Source organism: Daphnia magna, linkage group LG4 (assembly GCF_020631705.1).
Source record: "Daphnia magna isolate NIES linkage group LG4, ASM2063170v1.1, whole genome shotgun sequence".
Classification (NCBI taxonomy): Eukaryota; Metazoa; Arthropoda; class Branchiopoda; order Diplostraca; family Daphniidae; genus Daphnia; species Daphnia magna.
Genome location: NC_059185.1, coordinates 7960682 through 7979404, shown reverse-complemented (window position 1 = coordinate 7979404; position 18723 = coordinate 7960682). Strand labels below are relative to the sequence as shown.

General features: G+C 38.6%; 7 protein-coding genes and 1 long non-coding RNA gene across 10 annotated transcripts; 4 read left to right on the top strand and 4 right to left on the bottom strand.

The window, feature by feature from the left end:
- Positions 1-1620: 1620 nt before the first annotated feature.
- LOC123471366 lies at positions 1621-2819 on the top strand. Its single transcript, XM_045172602.1, has 2 exons — positions 1621-1743; positions 1806-2819. The coding sequence occupies exon 2, from the start codon at positions 2061-2063 to the stop codon at positions 2817-2819; it is 759 nt and encodes a 252-aa protein (XP_045028537.1). The 5' UTR covers positions 1621-1743; positions 1806-2060.
- A 7-nt stretch (positions 2820-2826) lies between these two features.
- LOC123471365 lies at positions 2827-3936 on the top strand (the record flags this gene model as incomplete). The annotated part of the gene is made up of 1 exon (XM_045172601.1): positions 2827-3936. A coding segment is annotated over one exon (1110 nt), but the record flags the coding sequence as incomplete, so codon positions are not given.
- Positions 3937-3942: 6 nt separating this feature from the next.
- Positions 3943-6612, top strand: LOC123466251. 2 transcript variants are annotated; one of them, XM_045172451.1, is made up of 10 exons: positions 3943-4229; positions 4292-4379; positions 4440-4683; positions 4834-5040; positions 5106-5318; positions 5376-5543; positions 5610-5750; positions 5817-6049; positions 6115-6274; positions 6361-6612. In XM_045172451.1, the coding sequence occupies exons 3-10, from the start codon at positions 4671-4673 to the stop codon at positions 6510-6512; spliced, it is 1287 nt and encodes a 428-aa protein (XP_045028386.1). In that variant the 5' UTR covers positions 3943-4229; positions 4292-4379; positions 4440-4670; the 3' UTR covers positions 6513-6612. The 2 variants fall into 2 exon arrangements, with proteins under 2 accessions (XP_045028386.1, XP_045028387.1); XM_045172452.1 differs by lacking the exons at positions 3943-4229; positions 4292-4379 and having other exon boundaries at positions 4406-4683.
- A 1712-nt stretch (positions 6613-8324) lies between these two features.
- On the top strand, positions 8325-9609 carry LOC116919410 (transmembrane protein 65). Of its 2 annotated transcripts, XM_045171936.1 has the most exons (5): positions 8325-8694; positions 8755-8808; positions 8870-8937; positions 9007-9336; positions 9436-9609. In XM_045171936.1, the coding sequence occupies exons 1-4, from the start codon at positions 8463-8465 to the stop codon at positions 9316-9318; spliced, it is 666 nt and encodes a 221-aa protein (XP_045027871.1). In that variant the 5' UTR covers positions 8325-8462; the 3' UTR covers positions 9319-9336; positions 9436-9609. The 2 variants fall into 2 exon arrangements, with proteins under 2 accessions (XP_045027871.1, XP_032781284.1); XM_032925393.2 differs by having other exon boundaries at positions 8326-8694; positions 9007-9609.
- On the bottom strand, positions 9610-11085 carry LOC116919409 (COP9 signalosome complex subunit 5). The gene is made up of 5 exons (XM_045171935.1): positions 10799-11085; positions 10503-10737; positions 10238-10432; positions 9980-10177; positions 9610-9916 (listed from the first exon to the last, which is right to left on the bottom strand). The coding sequence occupies exons 1-5, from the start codon at positions 10936-10938 to the stop codon at positions 9659-9661; spliced, it is 1026 nt and encodes a 341-aa protein (XP_045027870.1). The 5' UTR covers positions 10939-11085; the 3' UTR covers positions 9610-9658.
- LOC123471068 lies at positions 11086-11639 on the bottom strand. Its single transcript, XR_006645002.1, has 2 exons — positions 11295-11639; positions 11086-11187 (listed from the first exon to the last, which is right to left on the bottom strand). It is a non-coding gene; the product is annotated as an uncharacterized LOC123471068 (long non-coding RNA).
- Positions 11640-13487: 1848 nt separating this feature from the next.
- On the bottom strand, positions 13488-15434 carry LOC116930830. The gene is made up of 7 exons (XM_045172368.1): positions 15064-15434; positions 14881-14998; positions 14725-14816; positions 14542-14662; positions 14358-14468; positions 14029-14298; positions 13488-13965 (listed from the first exon to the last, which is right to left on the bottom strand). The coding sequence occupies exons 1-7, from the start codon at positions 15316-15318 to the stop codon at positions 13535-13537; spliced, it is 1398 nt and encodes a 465-aa protein (XP_045028303.1). The 5' UTR covers positions 15319-15434; the 3' UTR covers positions 13488-13534.
- Positions 15435-15575: 141 nt separating this feature from the next.
- On the bottom strand, positions 15576-17182 carry LOC123466489. The gene is given in 6 exon segments (XM_045172369.1): positions 15576-15776; positions 15846-16081; positions 16147-16605; positions 16608-16670; positions 16725-16820; positions 16885-17182. Coding segments are annotated over 6 exon segments (1338 nt in total). The 5' UTR covers positions 17168-17182.
- Between the last annotated feature and the right edge of the window lie 1541 nt (positions 17183-18723).

Sequence of the window (18723 nt, the reverse complement as noted above, 5' to 3'; positions counted from 1 at the left end):
AACAGCCTTCTTGTATGGTCATCTTAATGAGGAAATATACATGGAACAACCTGAAGGTTTTGCTGCCAAAGGGATGGAGAATCAAGTTTGCAAGCTTGTGAAGAGTCTATATGGACTAAAGCAGTCACCAAGGTGCTGGAACGTGAAATTCAATGAATTTCTCCTAAAGTTTGGACTAAGTCGCTCTACATCTAACCCATGTGTATATTTCTGTCGTCAAGGGGAGGAGTTTACCCTAGTGGTCATATTCGTTGACGACAGACTGATATGCAGTAACAAGGAAGACTCACTCAACAACATCCTGGAACACCTACGAACAGAGTTTGAGATGCGGACAATGTCTGCTGATCGGTTTCTTGGTCTCAATATTTTTAGGGATCGTAATCAACACCTACTTTTTCTCACTCAGACGCACTTCACGACCACTGTTCTTGAAAAATTTAATATGTCAAAATGCAATCCGAAGCTAATTCCAGCAGATCCTGGTACGAGACTCAGCTCAAACATGGGACCTAAAGACAACGAAGAGATGGAAGCAATGGCAAAAGTTCCATACCGAGAGGCAGTGGGATCCTTAATGTATATCATGACGATGACTCGTCCCGATATTGCGTTCGCGCCAGAATCCTGGCCTCATTCACTGGAGCGCCATCAAAAGAATCCTATCTTACCTCACCGGGACTTTACGCCATGGTATCTGTTTTCATCCAAGCAACACAAGTTCAATCACCGGATATGCCGACGCTGACTACGCCGGAGACCTTGATAAGCGGCGATCCACCACCGGTTTTGTGTTCCTATTTCATGGAGGTCCAATATCATGGACAAGCAGACGTCAGTCATGTACGGCCTTGTCAACTACAGAGGCTGAATATATGTCGGCTTGTGACTCATCTAAAGAGGCTAACTGGATATCGCGGCTACTTCACGAGATTACAGGAAAAGAGACTGGCCCAATTCCTTTATTTTGCGACAGTCAAAGTGCTATTCGTCTTACAAAAAACCCCGAGTTTCATCAACGCACCAAACATGTGGATGTTAAATATCATTTTGTACGGGAGCAGCAAAGCAATGGTATGATTGATATCAAATTTGTGGGCTCTGAAAATCAGGTGGCGGACATCTTCACAAAACCACTACCAAGGTCTCGTTTCAACAATTTGCGAGAAAAAGTCGGAGTTATCCCAGATAGGAATTGGTGTCCCGGGGTAGTTCCAAAGCCGTACCAATAGCACGACTGCGACGGGTTCATCCAAAAGATGTCTAAACCCGAGCCCTTGAAAAAATAATACTTTCCCGTTTACTCCTGTATATCATTGGTGCCCCGTTGATGTCCCTGGCCCGTCCCATTTATTTTCTTTTGGCTCTCGGTCAACACTTAGAAAATTTTTTGATCACATGTCTTTGTTTTAACGCGGCAAAATTTTCTTATTCCCTTTTATGACGGTGTTAACGTTCTACTCACTAGATGGCCAGTTCAATAAATTTTCTATGCAATTTTTTTTAAATAATATATTTTGATTTTCTTTATTTAATGAAAATGATCCTTCAAGCTTTAGATTTCTTATTGTTTATTCATAAATAATGGAACAAACTCTTTTTACTGGAGTGTTCAGTCAGTTTGGCAACGTTCACACTCACTCGGACTTGAAGAACGTCGTCTGTGTTCTGCCTCGTGTGAGAAAACTGGAAAAGACTATCTCTGTGTGTTGCTTCAGTTAATGGATTTTTTTCCTCAACAAGGTATTATTATTACTAAATATCCAAAGCTGTGTTTGTTGATTTAGCTTACAACATTATATTAGAAACAAATTGTGTCTGTATACATGAGTTGCGTGCGAGTAAAGCAATAACTTAGACTCCAATCTTCAGCGCTAGATGGCGGACGGATGTTTTTAAATTGTGGATGGATGTTTTGACGTTTTACAACTTCAATTTACGCCATAATACGGTATATTACGAAGTAATACGGCCATACGTTTTATTTTGTTCCAATTAATTTGTATTTCTATTTATGAACGGTTTTCGGTAGGGACTTGTAAGATTCAGTGTTGACAATAATGGCTGCCAGTGTTTCTTCAAGACAAAAACGCAGACGCATTCAGCAAATATTGGTTAACGGAAGTGCGTTTTACCAGGAAGATGCCGAGCAATATTCCTCTGCTAACCAAAGTGTGACTGGTGCCAGTGAATCAAACAGTGATCAAAGTGATATATTACATAACAACTCATTACAAGATTATTGCATTGCAGAAGTTGTCGACAGTGACATGAATCATAGTGATACAGAACCTGACAGTGACAGCGATGATGAAATTTATGTAGACTGTGAAGAAGAAACTGAAACGTGTTATGAAGTGGAGGAAGATGACACATTTTTCGACTGTGAGGAACACAATATTAACACATGTGAGTTTCGTGAAAGTCTTGCCTCTTGGGCTGTTCAGTGCCAGATTCCGCAATCGCATGTAGACAAATTACTTGTGCTCCTGAAATCATTCTCAGACTTTGACACATCCAACCTTCCTAAAAGTTGTCGAACACTTCTGAAAACTATTCGTCGCACTGCAACAAAAGTAGTTGGCCCAGGACACTACTATCACTGTGGTGTTGAAAAAGGAATCCTGTCAACTCTTCAAAGAATGCAAGTGAAACGCATTCCTTCTAAACGTATCAAATTGCTGATAAATGTTGACGGTGTGCCCATAGCTAAAAGTTCCGGTAGCCAATTTTGGCCGATTCTGGGTAGACTTAGTGGCTTTCCACATTCCAAACCTTTCTTGATAGGTATCTATCATGGGCCTTCCAAAGCCATCTGATGCAAATGTTTTCCTTGCTGATTTCACAACAGAAATATTAGATTTGCTTGAAAAAGGCATATTGTATAACGGTGAGGTACTGACACTCGTTATATTTGGATTTGTTTGCGATGCGCCGGCAAGGGCTTTCATTGCTTACACAAAAACACACAGCGGTTATTTCAGTTGCTCAAAGTGTACAGAGGAAGGGGATTTTGAAGGTAGAATCGTATTTTTGAACGAGAAAGCCCCATTGCGTACCGATGCAACTTTTCGAAGTCAACGACAAGACGAGCATCACACAGGTCGGTCAATTTTAGAGCAGTTGCCAATTGATATGGTGGCCACCTTTCCCCTAGATTACATGCACCTTTGCTGTTTGGGGGTCATGCGTAAATTGTTGTGGCAATGGATAAAAGGTCCTCTTTCGTGTAGATTAAGCCAAACTCAGAAAAACACAATCTCGAGCTTTTTAATTTTTTTGGCAAGTTACATTCCTTCAGAATTCAGTCGTAAATCGCGGTCGTTAGCAGAATTAGCAAGGTGGAAAGCCACCGAACTAAGAGAATTTTTATTGTATACTGGTCCGATTGTATTGAAAAATGTGCTACCAAAACGCCTTTACGAACATTTCCTTCTTTTTCATGTTGCGGTCAAACTTTTGGTAGCACAACATTTCTGCAAAGAGTTTAACGACTACGCCAAACAGTTGCTTGTGTTGTTCGTGACGGAGGCAAAAGAAATTTACGGCAAAGAATTTCTCAGCTACAACGTTCATAATTTAATTCACTTGGCAGACGATGTACGTCACTTTGGCAATTTTGATTCTTTCAGCGCTTTTGCTTTCGAAAATTATCTGCAGGACATTAAACATCTTTTGCGAAAACATAATCAACCCTTAGCCCAAGTTATCCGAAGACTTGATGAGATCCAGTTAAATCTAGTACCACGGATAAATTGTGCTGTCTCACCTTTCGTATTGAAAAAGAAACACACTCAAGGGCCGATGATAAATGGCTGTCGTGGCGTTCAGTTCAAGTTTCTCCAATGTCACTCATGGACTTTTCGTACAGATAACGATGCAGATTGTTGCGCAATTCTTCAGGACCAAACGATTGTAAAATTGCCAATTTATTGAAGAGTGAAGAAGGAATTTTCTTGGTCGGGCATAGTTTTCTTCACAAAACTAGCCACTATTCTTCCCCCTTACCATCTTCCAGACTCGGAATAGTTTGTGCAAGACGACTTTCTCAATTACAACGTTGGCCTATAAAGTCCTTGAAATGCAAAGCAATGCTGCTGCCAACAGCAGTTCATAGTCTTTATGACTTCGCTGTTTTTCCATTGCATATGCAAAGCAACGCATAGCTTCAATCTTGCAAGTCGATGTAACTGAAGATTCCATTATTAACATCTCTCGGCTTTTGAAAGGTTATTTACGGCTGATTAAAGTTAATTGGCTTGCAAAAAGAGTATCTAATTTTTTTTTTCAGGATTTCCAAATTTTTTTCCATTAAAAGAAATGCAGCGATTATTTTTTTATTTCCTCTACGATGTTTCATTCTCGATTCTTCTTCAAGGGTATTTAAAAGTCAGTACATAACGTAATCCTAATATTTATATTTTTTTGGTTAATTCCAGGTGGTCTTTTAAGAAATCTGACAACTCCATTTTGTAGCGTCTGTCTTCTGCTCTGTTGTCTCATCAAGCGTCGTGTCTCGTGTGTCTCGTCTCGTGTGTCTCATGTGTCTCGTCTCGTGTGTCTCGTCTCGTGTGTCTCGTCTCGTGTGTCTCGTCTCGTGTGTCTCGTCTCGTGTGTCTCGTCTCGTGTGTCCTGGAATTTATTTGCTTTCAATAAAGGGATATTAACATATGCCAGAACGGGGTAAATCTTACAACAAAACGTATATAACTTTTAAAAATTTACGGTCTTCTTGTTCATTTGAGATTGTAAAACACTAAAACGTATGCGGTTTCCTTTCAAGATGTAGCTACAAATCAGCCTTTTCAATCTTCTAATTGCATTCTTTCGCAGGTGAAATGTTTCTTATAGTGGAGTATATCATAGGTGAACATGAGACCGAAGTAGAAGTTGTCCCCAGTTCATGGTACTCATCAGGTCAGTGTTGGTGGCCTCCAGGTGCATTTGCTCGTTCAACATTGGAAAAAAAAGTATCGAAGTCAGTGGATTGTGATAAAGCTACATGGGACTGTTATGATGCTCGCCTCATTGCTACTTTCAGTAAGTATTTCATGTACTATTCTACCGAGGTTAATTTTTAAGGTAATACCGATTTCTTTCTGCAGAAACGTATGCAGAAGCCAAGGCTAAGTTGCCTCTTGCTATTGCTGGAGAATCAGTAGCTCCCAGCTCGACTGACGTTGATGGACATAAAAAAGGAAAAGGAAAGCGAGAAAAACAGAAAACAAGAAGGTATCTAAGTGAAGATACGAGTGAATCTAGCGACGACGGAAATAGAAAGAACAAGGAGAACTCGTCAAGAAAGAAGAAGAAACGTAGTAAGCACTTTAATTTATTTTTCTCGAAGTTACTTTTTACAGAATTGATGTTTTTAGGTCCAGCAAGACCTTCCCAGAATGATGCTTCGGTATCAGCAAATTTATCAGACACACATATGACATTGCCACCTGTTCCGAACAGTCTCAACATCAACACGTTTTTTTCTTCTCAATCTTCAAATGAAGTTAGCCACACCAGGCCAAGAATCGAATCTACTGAGAACGGTAAGTACGAGTACAACAATTAGTGGAAAATTTTGAGTATAACATTTATCTTTTCTATCCATTTAGAAAGATCCAATTCCTTTGGTGACAGGAATGGTGTTACGGATGAGATTATGTCCTCTCCTGTTATACCACGACAGCAGCTAGCCGTAGCTAGAAAATCAAATCCATCACCATCAGCTCCCACCAGCCCGGAAGTGGATGCAAGTAAGATTTTCATGTAGTGTTGATTCCAGGGAATCTATTTTTTTATATGCGTTTTCTTTATCTTAGGAAAAATAGGTGTTATCTTGCAACGGGTGGAGGCGTTAGCTAGAGGCATTGAAGTTGTGAAGGCTAATCAGCGGGAGGTGCTAGACCTACTGACGTTGCTGTTGAAAAACAGTGCTCCACCCCAACCGGATTTACCTTCCATTACGGAATTGTTTCAGCTGCCTATGAAGACTTTACAGGATGCGAGGAACTTGACAAAGCTACTGAAAATTCAACATAATGCATCTAAAATGGTAAATTTCAAACATTCCTCTAATAAATAATGATCTAAATTTTATATTCATCTTGGTTATTGCAGAAGACGTTCGTCATTGGGATAGGAGGGACTACGAATTCCATGGTTGGAAGGGTCATGAAGTCAATCATGACCTACCGGTGTGGCAGTTGTTTCTGTTATCTAGGCCTAAATGAAGATAAAGTGGCTTTCAAGTCAACCACTATTTGTGAGATTGTAATTGGTGAGTGCTTAGTATTTAGAATACATTTTTATTTTAACATTTCTTCCGTCAATTTTTTAACGTTTTTCATACTTTTACCATTTCAGATGGAGTTCGTGAAGCACACAATTCTTTGACAAGAGATGCAGTTGAAGCGAAGATAAAGAACTGGCTACGTCATTGCCCAAGATATGCGTCGAAACAAACTGACGATGGAAGCCAGAGTGGAGAAGACGAGGAACAAGAAGAAACCTACTAAACTAAAGACTAATTTTTCATTGTCTCTGCGAAGTAATTTGACTATTTCATGTTTCTGTTGTATATGAAGAATTAAAATAAATTTGAGTTTGTTTCCAAAATATTACTGAGTCTCTTGATTTTATAATAAATTGAGCGTGGTTCATTCCTATTCAGCCATGTATGCATCCGCGATGAAATTTAAAAAGAACGAGGATATTATTCGTATAAAAGACGTTTAAAATGCATCTCAATGGTTCCATTTACATCTAAATCCCGTCCAAATCCCGTCCAAGGTCCATCCAATGGCACCGGATAGGAGCCGCTATCGGATCTCGTCGAAGCGGACATTGGCCATACGTAAAAGACGTCCAAGGCATGTAAACTTGGGAATCTGCTATGTTCCAAGTACATCTCAGACGTCTCAAAGTGACGTGTTTGGGACGTCTTTGGGACTGCACTGTGCTATCTGGGATGGAACCTCTGCCCGGGCATTTCGTTTGAGGGGAGGTGTTGGAATTATTGGCCAACCAAATGACAACCTTGCTGTTTAATACTAACCCGAGGGTCGAGACTAAACACGTTCCAAGCAGTCGACGTCTGCTCTCTCTCTGTATAACTATTCTAGTCTCCTTTTGGAAGTCAACGTGTTCTGTCTATTCAATTTGGTATGTCTGCTACTATGTATTAAATTGTTACTGCAATAAAAGGCTGTCACTAACTGTTTATATAAGACTCAGTGCTATACTTAATAATAATTCTTCAATAAAACACAGCCAACACACTGAATGCAAATTTAAAGCTTTGGCTGAGTAACACTTTAAAAAATTTTTACATTTTACCACAGACTACGAAGTAAAGACTACGAACGGCTATAAACCCCTTGAAGCTATGCTCGTCCTATGCCGTATGGTGGCGCGTCGAACGAACTTTCTGAAAGCCATTATTTTTTCTCGTTTGCTTACTGATTTGGGTCTTCACACACCGTAAACTTGTAAGTAAACCATTAACCTTTCAATGTTGTATTTTTTTGTAGATAAAGCTTAGATATTCCCCTTGTTGTGTGAATTTTTTTAAATTTCTATCTGATCTCTAGTCATGATCTATAAATTCCTTTATTAAACCACCTTTTTCCCCCTTTTCCCCCTTTTTCCCCCACCCCCTCTTTCTTTCTTTTGAAAAAGGGGGTGGGGGAAAAAGGGGGAAAAAGGGGGTGTAATAAAGGAATTTATAGATCATGACTAGAGATCAGATAGAAATTTAAAAAAATTCACACAACAAGGGGAATATCTAAGCTATATCTACAAAAAAATACAACATTGAAAGGTTAATGGTTTACTTACAAGTTTACGGTGTGTGAAGACCCAAATCAGTAAGCAAACGACGAAAAATAATGGCTTTCAGAAAGTTCGTTCGACGCGCCACCATACGGCATGGGACGAGCATAGCTTTGATCATTCCTCTCAGCCCTATCCCCGATCGTAGTCTTTACTTCGTAGTCTGTGATTTTACTAATCCTTAATAAAATTCGTTAATTGGTAAGAAATTCATTAATATTACCTATCAAATAATAATATATTCTTACTTCTGTTCTAATGTCAAATTTGTTTCGTAGTTCTAAAAGAAATAAAATACAGCCAAAAACAAAAAACGTGTTTCACTAAAAAATTTATTCTTTTCAAACATATATATAGATTTTAAAAATACAAACACAAATACAACTCACTTTAAAACCAAATCAAAAGAAAAAAACAAAAACAATAAACGTAAATAATGGCTGCGATAACTGGCAGCTAGACGACAAGTTTCAACTATAGACGATAACTATCACTCACCTCTACAGAAAAAGTAGCGGTGCAGCTTTGCCATAGGCTTCGTCTAGGCGTGCGCGACCAACCTGATTCATGGCAACTTGCGAAAAACAAATTTGTTTATTTATTATGTTAATTTGTATTGATATTGGAACCCCATAATGTTGCGAACTACAGTTCTAATGAGTTTTATAAAGAGGAAAGCATCTTTGGATTCGTATCGTGTTTTCGGCATAAGCAGAATTGAATTTGCAAAGAATATTCAAACAGAGCCTCCTAATAAAAGTGACTTGACTCAACATAAATTCACTACAAAAATTGAAAAGTGGGTTGCAAGTTTATCACCTACACAACACAGTATTCTTCTTTCTGTGCTGTTAAAGCAAACTGAAGGTAAGATATATTTCTATATAAAAAAGTTCTTGACAGCAAAAGTGTTATTATGACCAACAGTGTCTAAAGATAGCTTGCCACCACTGCCTCTAACGACATCACAGCTTCTCCATGGTAAACAATAATATTAACTTTTGTTAAATTTTAATAACATTTGCTCAACCTCTCATTTCAGTTGGGATACATTATTCACTTCCATTTCTTGGGTTTGGTTTTCTGGACAATTTCATCATGATTATTGCTGTAAGTTAAACCAAGAAGTGAAATGAAATTGTTAGTGATTTTAATTTGTGAATGCTTTTGTTTCTTCAGGGTGACTACATAGATTTAACAGTTGGAAGTATGCTTGGAATTTCTACAATGGCTGCAGCTGGAATAGGGAATGCAATATCGGATGTTGCTGGAGTTGGATCTGCCCAGTTTGTTGAGTCTTTTTCACAAAAATTAGGTATCCCTCAACCAAAGCTTGAGCCTCAGCAGTATGCTTTTCCATCAACGACCTGGGCGATTAATATTGGGCGTGCCGTTGGTGTTGCTATCGGATGTTTACTTGGAATGGTACCACTTCTGTTTTTGCCAACATCAGATAGCAAAAGGCATACACAAGATGCTAGCCAAGTGTAGTTGGAGGATTACTGAAAGGTAAAAATGTTTTGAAGACCTATCCTGGAACATTTTACTGCTTATCCTGCTACTTTTTACTACCCTATCCATGAATTGAACATCTTTGAATCATTCCAGTGAACTATTGCTGAGATTTTAAATGTTAAGTCATCACGTATTGACTGTACGCGTCAACCACATGCTGTATTAAATATGAGCTTTGGTGAAGAACAATCCCCAAAATTGCCATGTTTCAGTAGATTCTATTCTAGCATAGTTGTCCCTTAGATAAATAAATTAAAATGAAAAACCTCTCAAGTATTCATTTTATTAAGATTATCTGGTGTAATTACAACACAATTTACGCAGGCCTTGAACGAACTTGATTGAATAGACGATCTTTAATTACTTGGGCTAACAAACCATGAAGAGCTTCTATTGAAGTTTTCGTAGCATCGCGCGCTGCTTTAGCCAGCCTATCTTCTGATCGCCTATCTTCAATGCTGGAACCGCTTACCCCAACTCCGCTGCTAACTAAAGCGGCACGTCCAAGGGAATTTTCCGCTTGCTCGAGTTTTTCGGAAAGATCAGACACTTGACCAGTTGTGTAGTCAGCATTCTGCTCAACCAAATACCATAATGAGTGAAATTATAATAATGAAAAAATCAAATTTGAACTTACGGTTGTGAGAGAAGAAGAACTCAGTGTACTGACCCAGTACTTATTCCACAGAGAGTCTAACAAACGGCGATCCAAAGAAGATTTAAAGTAAGAAACCTCAAGAGCATAATATTGCTTGCAGTGGACTCCAAAATCTTCAACCTTATTGAGTGGTATGGTTTGGTATTCACTGGGCTCTTCATTTGGTGGTTTATAGCCCTTAAGAATTACATAGGATTTGAGCTACACACACTATATTTATCAAAATATATTATTCACCTTAGGGTATGTTCGAAATGCTCCAAGACAAACTTTACCCGCTGAAATGGTCCTGACTGGATCTACAACTATCGCAACAAAAGGTTCTTGGAAATTTTGGTTTAGCATTTGAGTAGAAACATCAATTCCTGAGAGCCAACAACCATATCCAGGATGGGAGTGATACCAACCAATAGCATTTTCAAGACGATTAACCTACCAGTTTTCACAAATGTATGTTCTATTATAAGATTAGAAAAATATTGGTGGTAAACAACATTCTTGCCTGTTTGGCAGATTCAATGTACGCTGTCATATATTCATAGGCCTGTGATTGTGCATTCACTCTTGTTTCTGTTCCTTCAACTGGCAAAGCAAAAGCATCCATTACCACCATTGTGTTCGCATCAACTTTGCCCAAAAGTAATCCCATCACTTCTAGATGTCCTCCGGACCGAGCATGAGTAACCATCTTCAGCAATGCTAAAGCTGATATACGGATCTCTTTGAAGAAATGAGGGCTGGAATGGAAATTTTGAGATAAAAGTAAAACTTCTACTTAGCAAAAAATGTAAAAATTACTCTTTATCCCATGGTTTCGCAGCCAACATGTCTTGTTGCTGTTTCCTATCATATCGGTATATTTCATCGACAGAACTTATGTTTTCCACATTGTTCGCCATCAGCCAATTATTTAGAGCTATATTTGACTGTGAACTCATATTCGATGTGAAACACGAGAAACCTTTATTCTTTACTTTACCGTTTTAATTTTCGAACCCTGCCTATTGAAAATAAAAAATATACAGACAGCGGCGAATTATTCAATGAACTGTCGACGAGCAGTCGAGCACTAGACACAAAACAAAGGTAAAATCTATTTCCCCCCGGCAGCCGGTGGGCGCTAGTGTCAAAATTGTCTATTTCCCCCCGGCAGCAAAAAGGGCGCTGTGCCCTTTGCGAAGCCTGTGCTGCACAGACAGACCAATTAAATGTGTATTTAAAACCTAATCTGTATTACTTAAAATCCTAATCAAATGTATTTTACTATTAAGAAACACAAATAAACTTGACTCACAGTTGTTATCTTAGTACTGGGTACTGCTTTTTATTGAAATTAAAATATCAGGTGAAATAAAATTAAATAACAAGCAAGCAAGCGACTTGTTACATAATTTTATTTTTTACTGGTCGTTTTCTTTTACTTGAAGCAGTGGTCAGTGTTGACTCTGCTTGAAGTAACAACTACTGTACTGTATTTTCCCGTAGTATCCACCTGATTGTGTTCACTGATTCAGGTGTGCAATAGCTATTTAAACACCAACGCCCCTACTGGCCGGGGGGAAATAGACAGTTTTGTCACTAGCGCCCCCCGGCAGCCGGGGGGAAATAGCACATTTTGACATTAGCGCCCCCCGGCTGCCGGGGGAAATAGGCGTGACCCAAAACAAAAGCTTCGTCCAAGAACGCACACAGAATACTGGGCACCACTAAAACTCGGGGTTCGGGGGTCGGGGAACTAAAACTCGGGGAATGGACTCGGGGGTCGTCATTTTCCCCGAGTTTTAGTGCCCTCAAACGGGGAACGGGGTAAACAAAAAAAGACTAAAACTCGGAGAATGGACTCGGGGGTCGGGGCACAGACTAATATTAGAAAGACCACTTTCTCCTATACAGCCATCAGGATAATGCTCGTGGCTCCCGCTGCGGCGCTGCGAACGGTTTAAAGGAGACTTTTTGGTGAAATTTCCTTTATCCCTACTGATTAGAGTCTTCACACACCTTAATTTTAAAAATTGACTATTTGTGCTAAATTTTTACTTTTTCCTGTGTAATTTTGTTCGTGACTTCTTGACCATGTATTGAAAATGTCAAAAAGATTGGTTTATTGAATGGTGCCTTAAAAAATTGGTTTTATAGACACCCTTTCTCGCTTATTTTGTGACGATTTATAGTGAATCGTGAATCGCTGTATTCTTGTGTTGTTTGGAATTTAGGATAATTTAGGCGCGATGTGTAAATTATGATATTTATATTGTACGAATAAAGTAACAAAACCCAGATATATTATGTTATTCATTAAATTAATCAATATGTTACGAATTTTATCATTAAATTGACTTTCTTTATTTTGACTGTTTGACATATCGCATATTTACAACTTTTATCACAACATTGTACCGTAAAAATGAAATAATATTAATAAAATAATGTACATAAAATAATCTTAATTTTTTGGGATGTGTTACATTAGTAGCAGCACCCAAGGTTTTCTTCCCACGATAATGATTAGGACAACCTTGAATGAAACAATATTCTGGCATCTCTTGTCCTTGGACAACAATTTTAGTTGAACAAATCACGACACATTTGTAAAAACTGTTATTCTATTTAAGCTGCTTTGCCATGGTACGGCTGACTAAGACTAAGACCACCACTACTAATAAGACTATTTCATTTGGCGCCTAAATTGTCCTTCTTTCCCAACAACACAAGAATCCAGCGTTTCACGATTAATTATAAATCGTCACAAAATAAGCGAGAAAGGGTGTCTATAAAACCAATTTTTTTAGGCACCGTTAAATAAACCAATCTTTTTGACATTTTCAATACATGATGAAGAAGTCACGAACAAAATTACACAGGAAAAAGTAAAAATTTAGCACAAATAGTCAATTTATAAAATTAAGGTGTGTGAAGACTCTAATCAGTAGGGATAAAGGAAAATTCACCAAAAAGTCTCCTTTAAACCGTTCGCAGCGCCGCAGCGGAAGTCACGAGCATTATCCTGACGGTTCCTCTCAGCCCTATAGGGACGATCGTGGTCTTTCTAATCTTAGTCTGTGGTCGGGGTAAACAAAAAAGACTAAAACTCGGGGAATGGACTCGGGGGTCGCTCTGCCAGGGCACTCTGCGGCTGGCGTTTTTACCCCTATTCGTACCTTATAAGCCAAAGAAATTTGCTCAATTTTCAATATGTTGTTGTCCTTTATATTGTCTATCTTTTTCACTAATTAAAACTATTTTTGATTAGCTATTTACCCCTAAATTTAAATAAAACCAGCTTCTTGGCGGCTATTTGGCGCAGATTTGGTGCGAGCTGTACCAGATCGACAAAACGAAACGCTTACCTACATTTTCAGGTTTTATATTTTATTTATTCTGCTCCCATATGTCGCTTTACGCAAGCTTTTTTACCGTTAACTGTATGCTAATCTTGTATAATGCCTAAGTGATTCGATGTGACAACTAAGATTTTATTGCAAACTTCTGTTTATTAAAAAAAACGCAAATGCACACATTCTTAGGTTGACAATATTATTGAGTAATTAATCCTTCAGCTTCATCCTCTTGCATTTCATCCTCCTCCTCTTCCATTTCATCCTCCTCCTCTTCCATTTCATCATCATCCTCTTGTATTTCATCATCATCCTCTTCATCGTCTAGAAATTGTGGAACTTCTTCCGCTACTACATCTTTCCTGTAAAATTTTGCGTAACTTAATGCAACTTCTCGGAGGTCTTCTAATCGCCTGATTTCCTGAGCCTTTAGAAATATGTGAGCAAGCAGGATCTCATCAGTGGAAAGTTTGTGTTTTAGCTCATTTATTTCAGTGGTTAATGAGTTGATGCTACAACCAACAGAAGTGATGAATTGTGACATTTCCAGGAACGAAAGCTCAATTTGTTCCTTGTTTCTATTCCGCTTATGCCAACAGTCGACGAGTTTAAATTTTTCCTTATACGGCCCTATCGTAATATTTAAACTAATAAATTATTCTTTACTGAAGATACATGATTTGGGTAAAGTACTTAGGCTAGCTGGTTCCCAAGGGAAAATCCCTTCTTCAAAATGTTCTATGGTAATGAGTTCAAGAGGAGTTTCTTCAAGATCTTGACCTTCTTCAAAATGTTCTATGGTAACGAGTTCAAGAGGAGTTTCTTCAAGATCTTGATTCACAAATTCGGTGGTTTTGGGGCGAGTTTTTGTGATCAGCTTGTTGATTTCCAATATTTTTTCCCCTGCTGAAGCGTATAAGGTCCCTTGCTTCCTCCTCAACTTCGTTCTCCATTTACACCCCTCTGGTTAAAACGATGGTAATTATGACAGAAGTGAAATATTTAAATAACGTAAAACAAACCTGCTACGGCAGACACTCTGTTTTTTACATTTATCCACTCGTAATGTAACCATTCTAACTCATCTTGTAGTGTGGAAATATCGGTTGTAGTCTTCCGCTTTGATCCACTCTCTGATTATGAAGTAGATGAGGAAACATAATTAAGAATTAAGAATGATATATATTTTATTTACAGTATGCATACTGTATTCGAAAGCTTCTTTTATCAGTTCCTCTTGAATGGATGGCAAATCTTCCTCGGTCAACTGGTTTGCATCCAACAACATTTGGAAACGAGCTGTGTAGAATTTCAGTCCAGCAACAGCCTAAAAATTTAAAGCCGATATCACCTTTAACAGATTTTTGTTACACACATCTCCCCAACTACCTTGAACATTCTAATTGTTATTATTCGTGGTATGTTCCACTCTTTTCTTTCATTTATATAGAAGCCTGCACAAGTGAAAAAGTCAATCCAGTCTAAAGATTCAAATTCTATTAATATTAAGTAAAAAATGAAATATAACCCATTTTGCAACATTACTTCCTTCGCTAATGCATTTGGTTGAATTTTGGAATGGTCCATAAATCGAAAAAAAGCGTTCTGTTTCTTCCCCTAACAACATACATGCGCCTTCCTTCCAGTGGCCAAAATATATAACCTACAAAAAATAAAGTGAAAAAAAAATAAATGAAAGTTTTCATGCTATTGAATTAATTCAGTTACTTGACAATACCAGCCGTGCGCTTGACCATGCACATACGACAAAAACGGACTCATATTTTCCGTCAGATACTTGTATTTTGGCAAAAGGAATCCTATATTTCTCGCAAAATCCCAATATTGACAAATGACGTCGTTGATCAAGAACTTTGCATTAAAATCCCTGCATTTAATATGCGCTGCCAAAGTATCTCTAAATGTTTCTCCCTCGCGCATTTCGACAGCAGTGTGAACAACGTCGTGACCACAAGAAGCCATAACAATTCCTGTTGCTTCCAATTTCTTGTATTTGGTCGAAACTTCTCTGGCGGCAAGAAACTGAGAATTTCCACATTTGTTGCTATTGTGCTTTTTCCGGGAGGTCTCACGAGATTAATTTCATCCTTAACTTTCTTTGCATTTTCGCTAGAAACTATAAGTTTATCACCAAACCAAGCTTTGCCTTTCTTCCTGAAATTCGATTATAAAAATGTTATCTTTTTATCCAGTGAAAAGTTTTTACTTAAAAGCACAACTCACTTTTTATCCGTATACCTCCTTACGCATTTGTGACACCAGTCACAATGCAAACCAAGCGGGCACGGTTTACCAAATTTATCGGTACAGGCTCTGCAAATAGTTTTTCTCTTTCCTTTTACATACTCGTCCAACAGGGAATTGAAGTATTCGTAAAGCTTGCTCGCTTTATTAAACAACTTTTTGTTAATTGTTCCACGCTAAATAAACAAATTACAAAAAATTATAAAAATATAGTTGTTATTATAACATGTCAGACTTTTTTTTACTCTTCCTAAATCAGCAGATATCGCCATAATTGTTTCCAAAAACTTATATTCAGAGGTACCTGGCGTCAAGTATTTTAAATGACGCCACAAACGCAATAAATCGAATGAAAAAAGATATTTTGTAGATACAGGAGAGCCAGGGAAGTATCCAGAAGTAATAAAGTCTGTGAAATCCGCTTCTTGATTAGTCGAACAGTTATCACAGTGAAAAATAGTTCTATTTAAATCGAATCTCCCAATAAGAAAATAAATTTGAGGTTTTAGATTTTAAAACTGATTACGGAAAATGTATGAAACCAACCTTTTGGCGTGACGACAGCGTGAAACGGGTAACCAGCAATTTGTGACATGTGTGTATCGCATTTGTCGCATTTTGGGGAACACAACGGGATAAAAACGCTCTTTACTACAATCTGCCCCTGATGATCCACAAACTCAGTCGGAAGCAATTGTTTTCCAGGCCGAGTATTAGAATAAAATGATCTTTGATTAAATGGAATCCGCAGGTGGATTTTTTCGTCACATTTTCCACAGAGTTTTTCACTGCAATCAAGGCAGTTGATTATTTGATTGCTTTGGTCACCACAGTTCTTGCAACTAAATCCCCTAATGCCATGGTGATGCTCAAAAGCTTTGAAAGCAAGGGACTCAACATCAGTCCACAAACAATCAAGATCCTTTTCTTCAGATTTTCTTTTTTTCTTTTCTTTTATTTCAGGGGACATGGAGTCAGCTATGGCTTGATTGGCTTCCAATTCATCATCAATTCTTTCAGCTTCTCTCGCAACTGCTGGATGGCATTTTCCTTTGATCCTTGATCAAACACTAAAAAGAAATTAATTGATTTACCTATTCTTAATTCTTGAATTTAAAATATACCTGAAGAGTTCACTGTGTTTTCATTGGCATATGAGTGGTCCATTCGTGCTTGATCCATGCCTTCTAGATCCGCTAAACAATCCAAGTCTTCATTACCTGTCACACAATTAGATGATTAATTAGGGACAATAAAAAAGGATGGATTATGTGCACTAATAACCAGCTGAGCTGCTGCTCTTTGTGTTGTATTGTGGTTGGGTTTTATGAGAACTTTGTTGGGCTTGCTGTTTGAGTTGCCGTTCTTGGTTGTTGGTCACTGACTTCTCAGTTAACTCCTTTGCATGCCCTAGAACAGGACACATGTTGAACTTGGGTTCTCGTTTCGCTCGTTTTGCTGCATTTCGGTTAGCCGCCTTTCTTAGCTGACTTTCTTCTTTTTCCTTCTCTTGCTGAAGCCTTTCCTCTTCACTTTGTGGGGTTGGTTTACGGCCCTTACGAATCATTTTGTCAGTGTGCCTATTAAACTGCAGATTGAATCACACGAGAACAGCAATTACTAAATTAATTAAGAGCACTCTTGACAATTAAGCGGTACAACACGCACGCACACATGCAGTGAGCTAGCTCAGGCGGGGGTGAGCTATTTACAAAAGCCCAGCAGACGCAAAAACATTAAATGCACCCTTCAGCCGCTAGGGGTACCGTACCGTTTACGCGCTCACCCCCGCCAAAGCTAGCTCACTTCTACTCGTGTTGTCTTCATTTTTACCCTCATACTAAGTTTTTGTTGTAAAAGACAAATCAAATTAAACAACACAGAAAAATTGAAGGTGAGAACGAGGAAAACCTAGGTGGGGGAACCTTTTAATTGCTAGAGCTACTTACGAAAATACGGAAAAAATAGTCGTTTCGCAGTTTTACCTATTTTTTAAGTAGCTATTTAGATCTCAGATGCAGGATGTCATCTTCGCCAAACACGAAGACAAAAAGTAACAATTTCAAAGCACTGTTGAAATTTAAAACGCAGCAGTGAGCTAGCTCAGGCGGGGGTGAGCGTTTTATCAAAGCCTGGCAGACGTCAAAACACGAGTTGCGGCCCTCCGCCGCTAGGAACGCTGGAAATAGGGTGCCGTGTACGCGCTCACCCCCACCTGAGCTCGCTCACTGCAACCCGTGTTGTAACAGCATGATCACACGGGTGTGCCTAAAATGCGCGCAACGCGCCTGCGCGCCTGAACCCCCTAAACTGCGCGCAATCCCAGCGCGCTTGGACCACTAAAATGCGTGCTTACGTTTGCACGCATTTCGCCCGGATTTAGAATTAGAATAAAAAATGGATTGAGCCTATTGGTTCTCCACCCCTAACCTTTACCTAACCCCTATTCTTGTTTTCATTGAAAAAAAACTTTTTAATATCTTCAGGTACGTAAACAATTCACGAAATTCAGGTGCCAATTAATCATTCTGCTTCGTCTGCTTTTACAGGGAGACCAAGCCGCACTTTGTGGAGTGTTTGCGTATTCGGTTCTGAGGAGCCACTTGCTCAACATGTCAATCTGCATTTCTCAACTCATATTTCCAATGGTAACATGCAGTGTTCATATTTTTAAACCAATATACAGTAATCATCATTCACTTTGAACGCTTGTGCGTTTTACCATAAGCGCCCGTGTTAAAAGCGCACGACTCCGACCCGCTTATTCTGGTCAAACGTATAAGCTATTTCTTATACATTTATATCGCTTAATAGCTAAAAATATTTTCTATTTATTGGTGAGATTGAAAAATTTTTCTGATTGCTGGTTTTCCCATCAAAGTAAAACCCAGCTATCTTTGAACATGGTGTTTCTTAAATGTTAGCTTATGGAGAAAGGGTGTTTTTATTTCTTTAATTGTACACAAACGGCTTGAACCATTTGCATGCCGTTTGTTGGCATTGATGCGGATTTCATTCCTCTTTAGATGCTAGAAATCCTGTACTAACTTATGAAATGAATTCCCTGAATTAATTTTTTGTCGACACATGTGTAATTTTAAGCGAATCGGCGCGGTGTCCCCC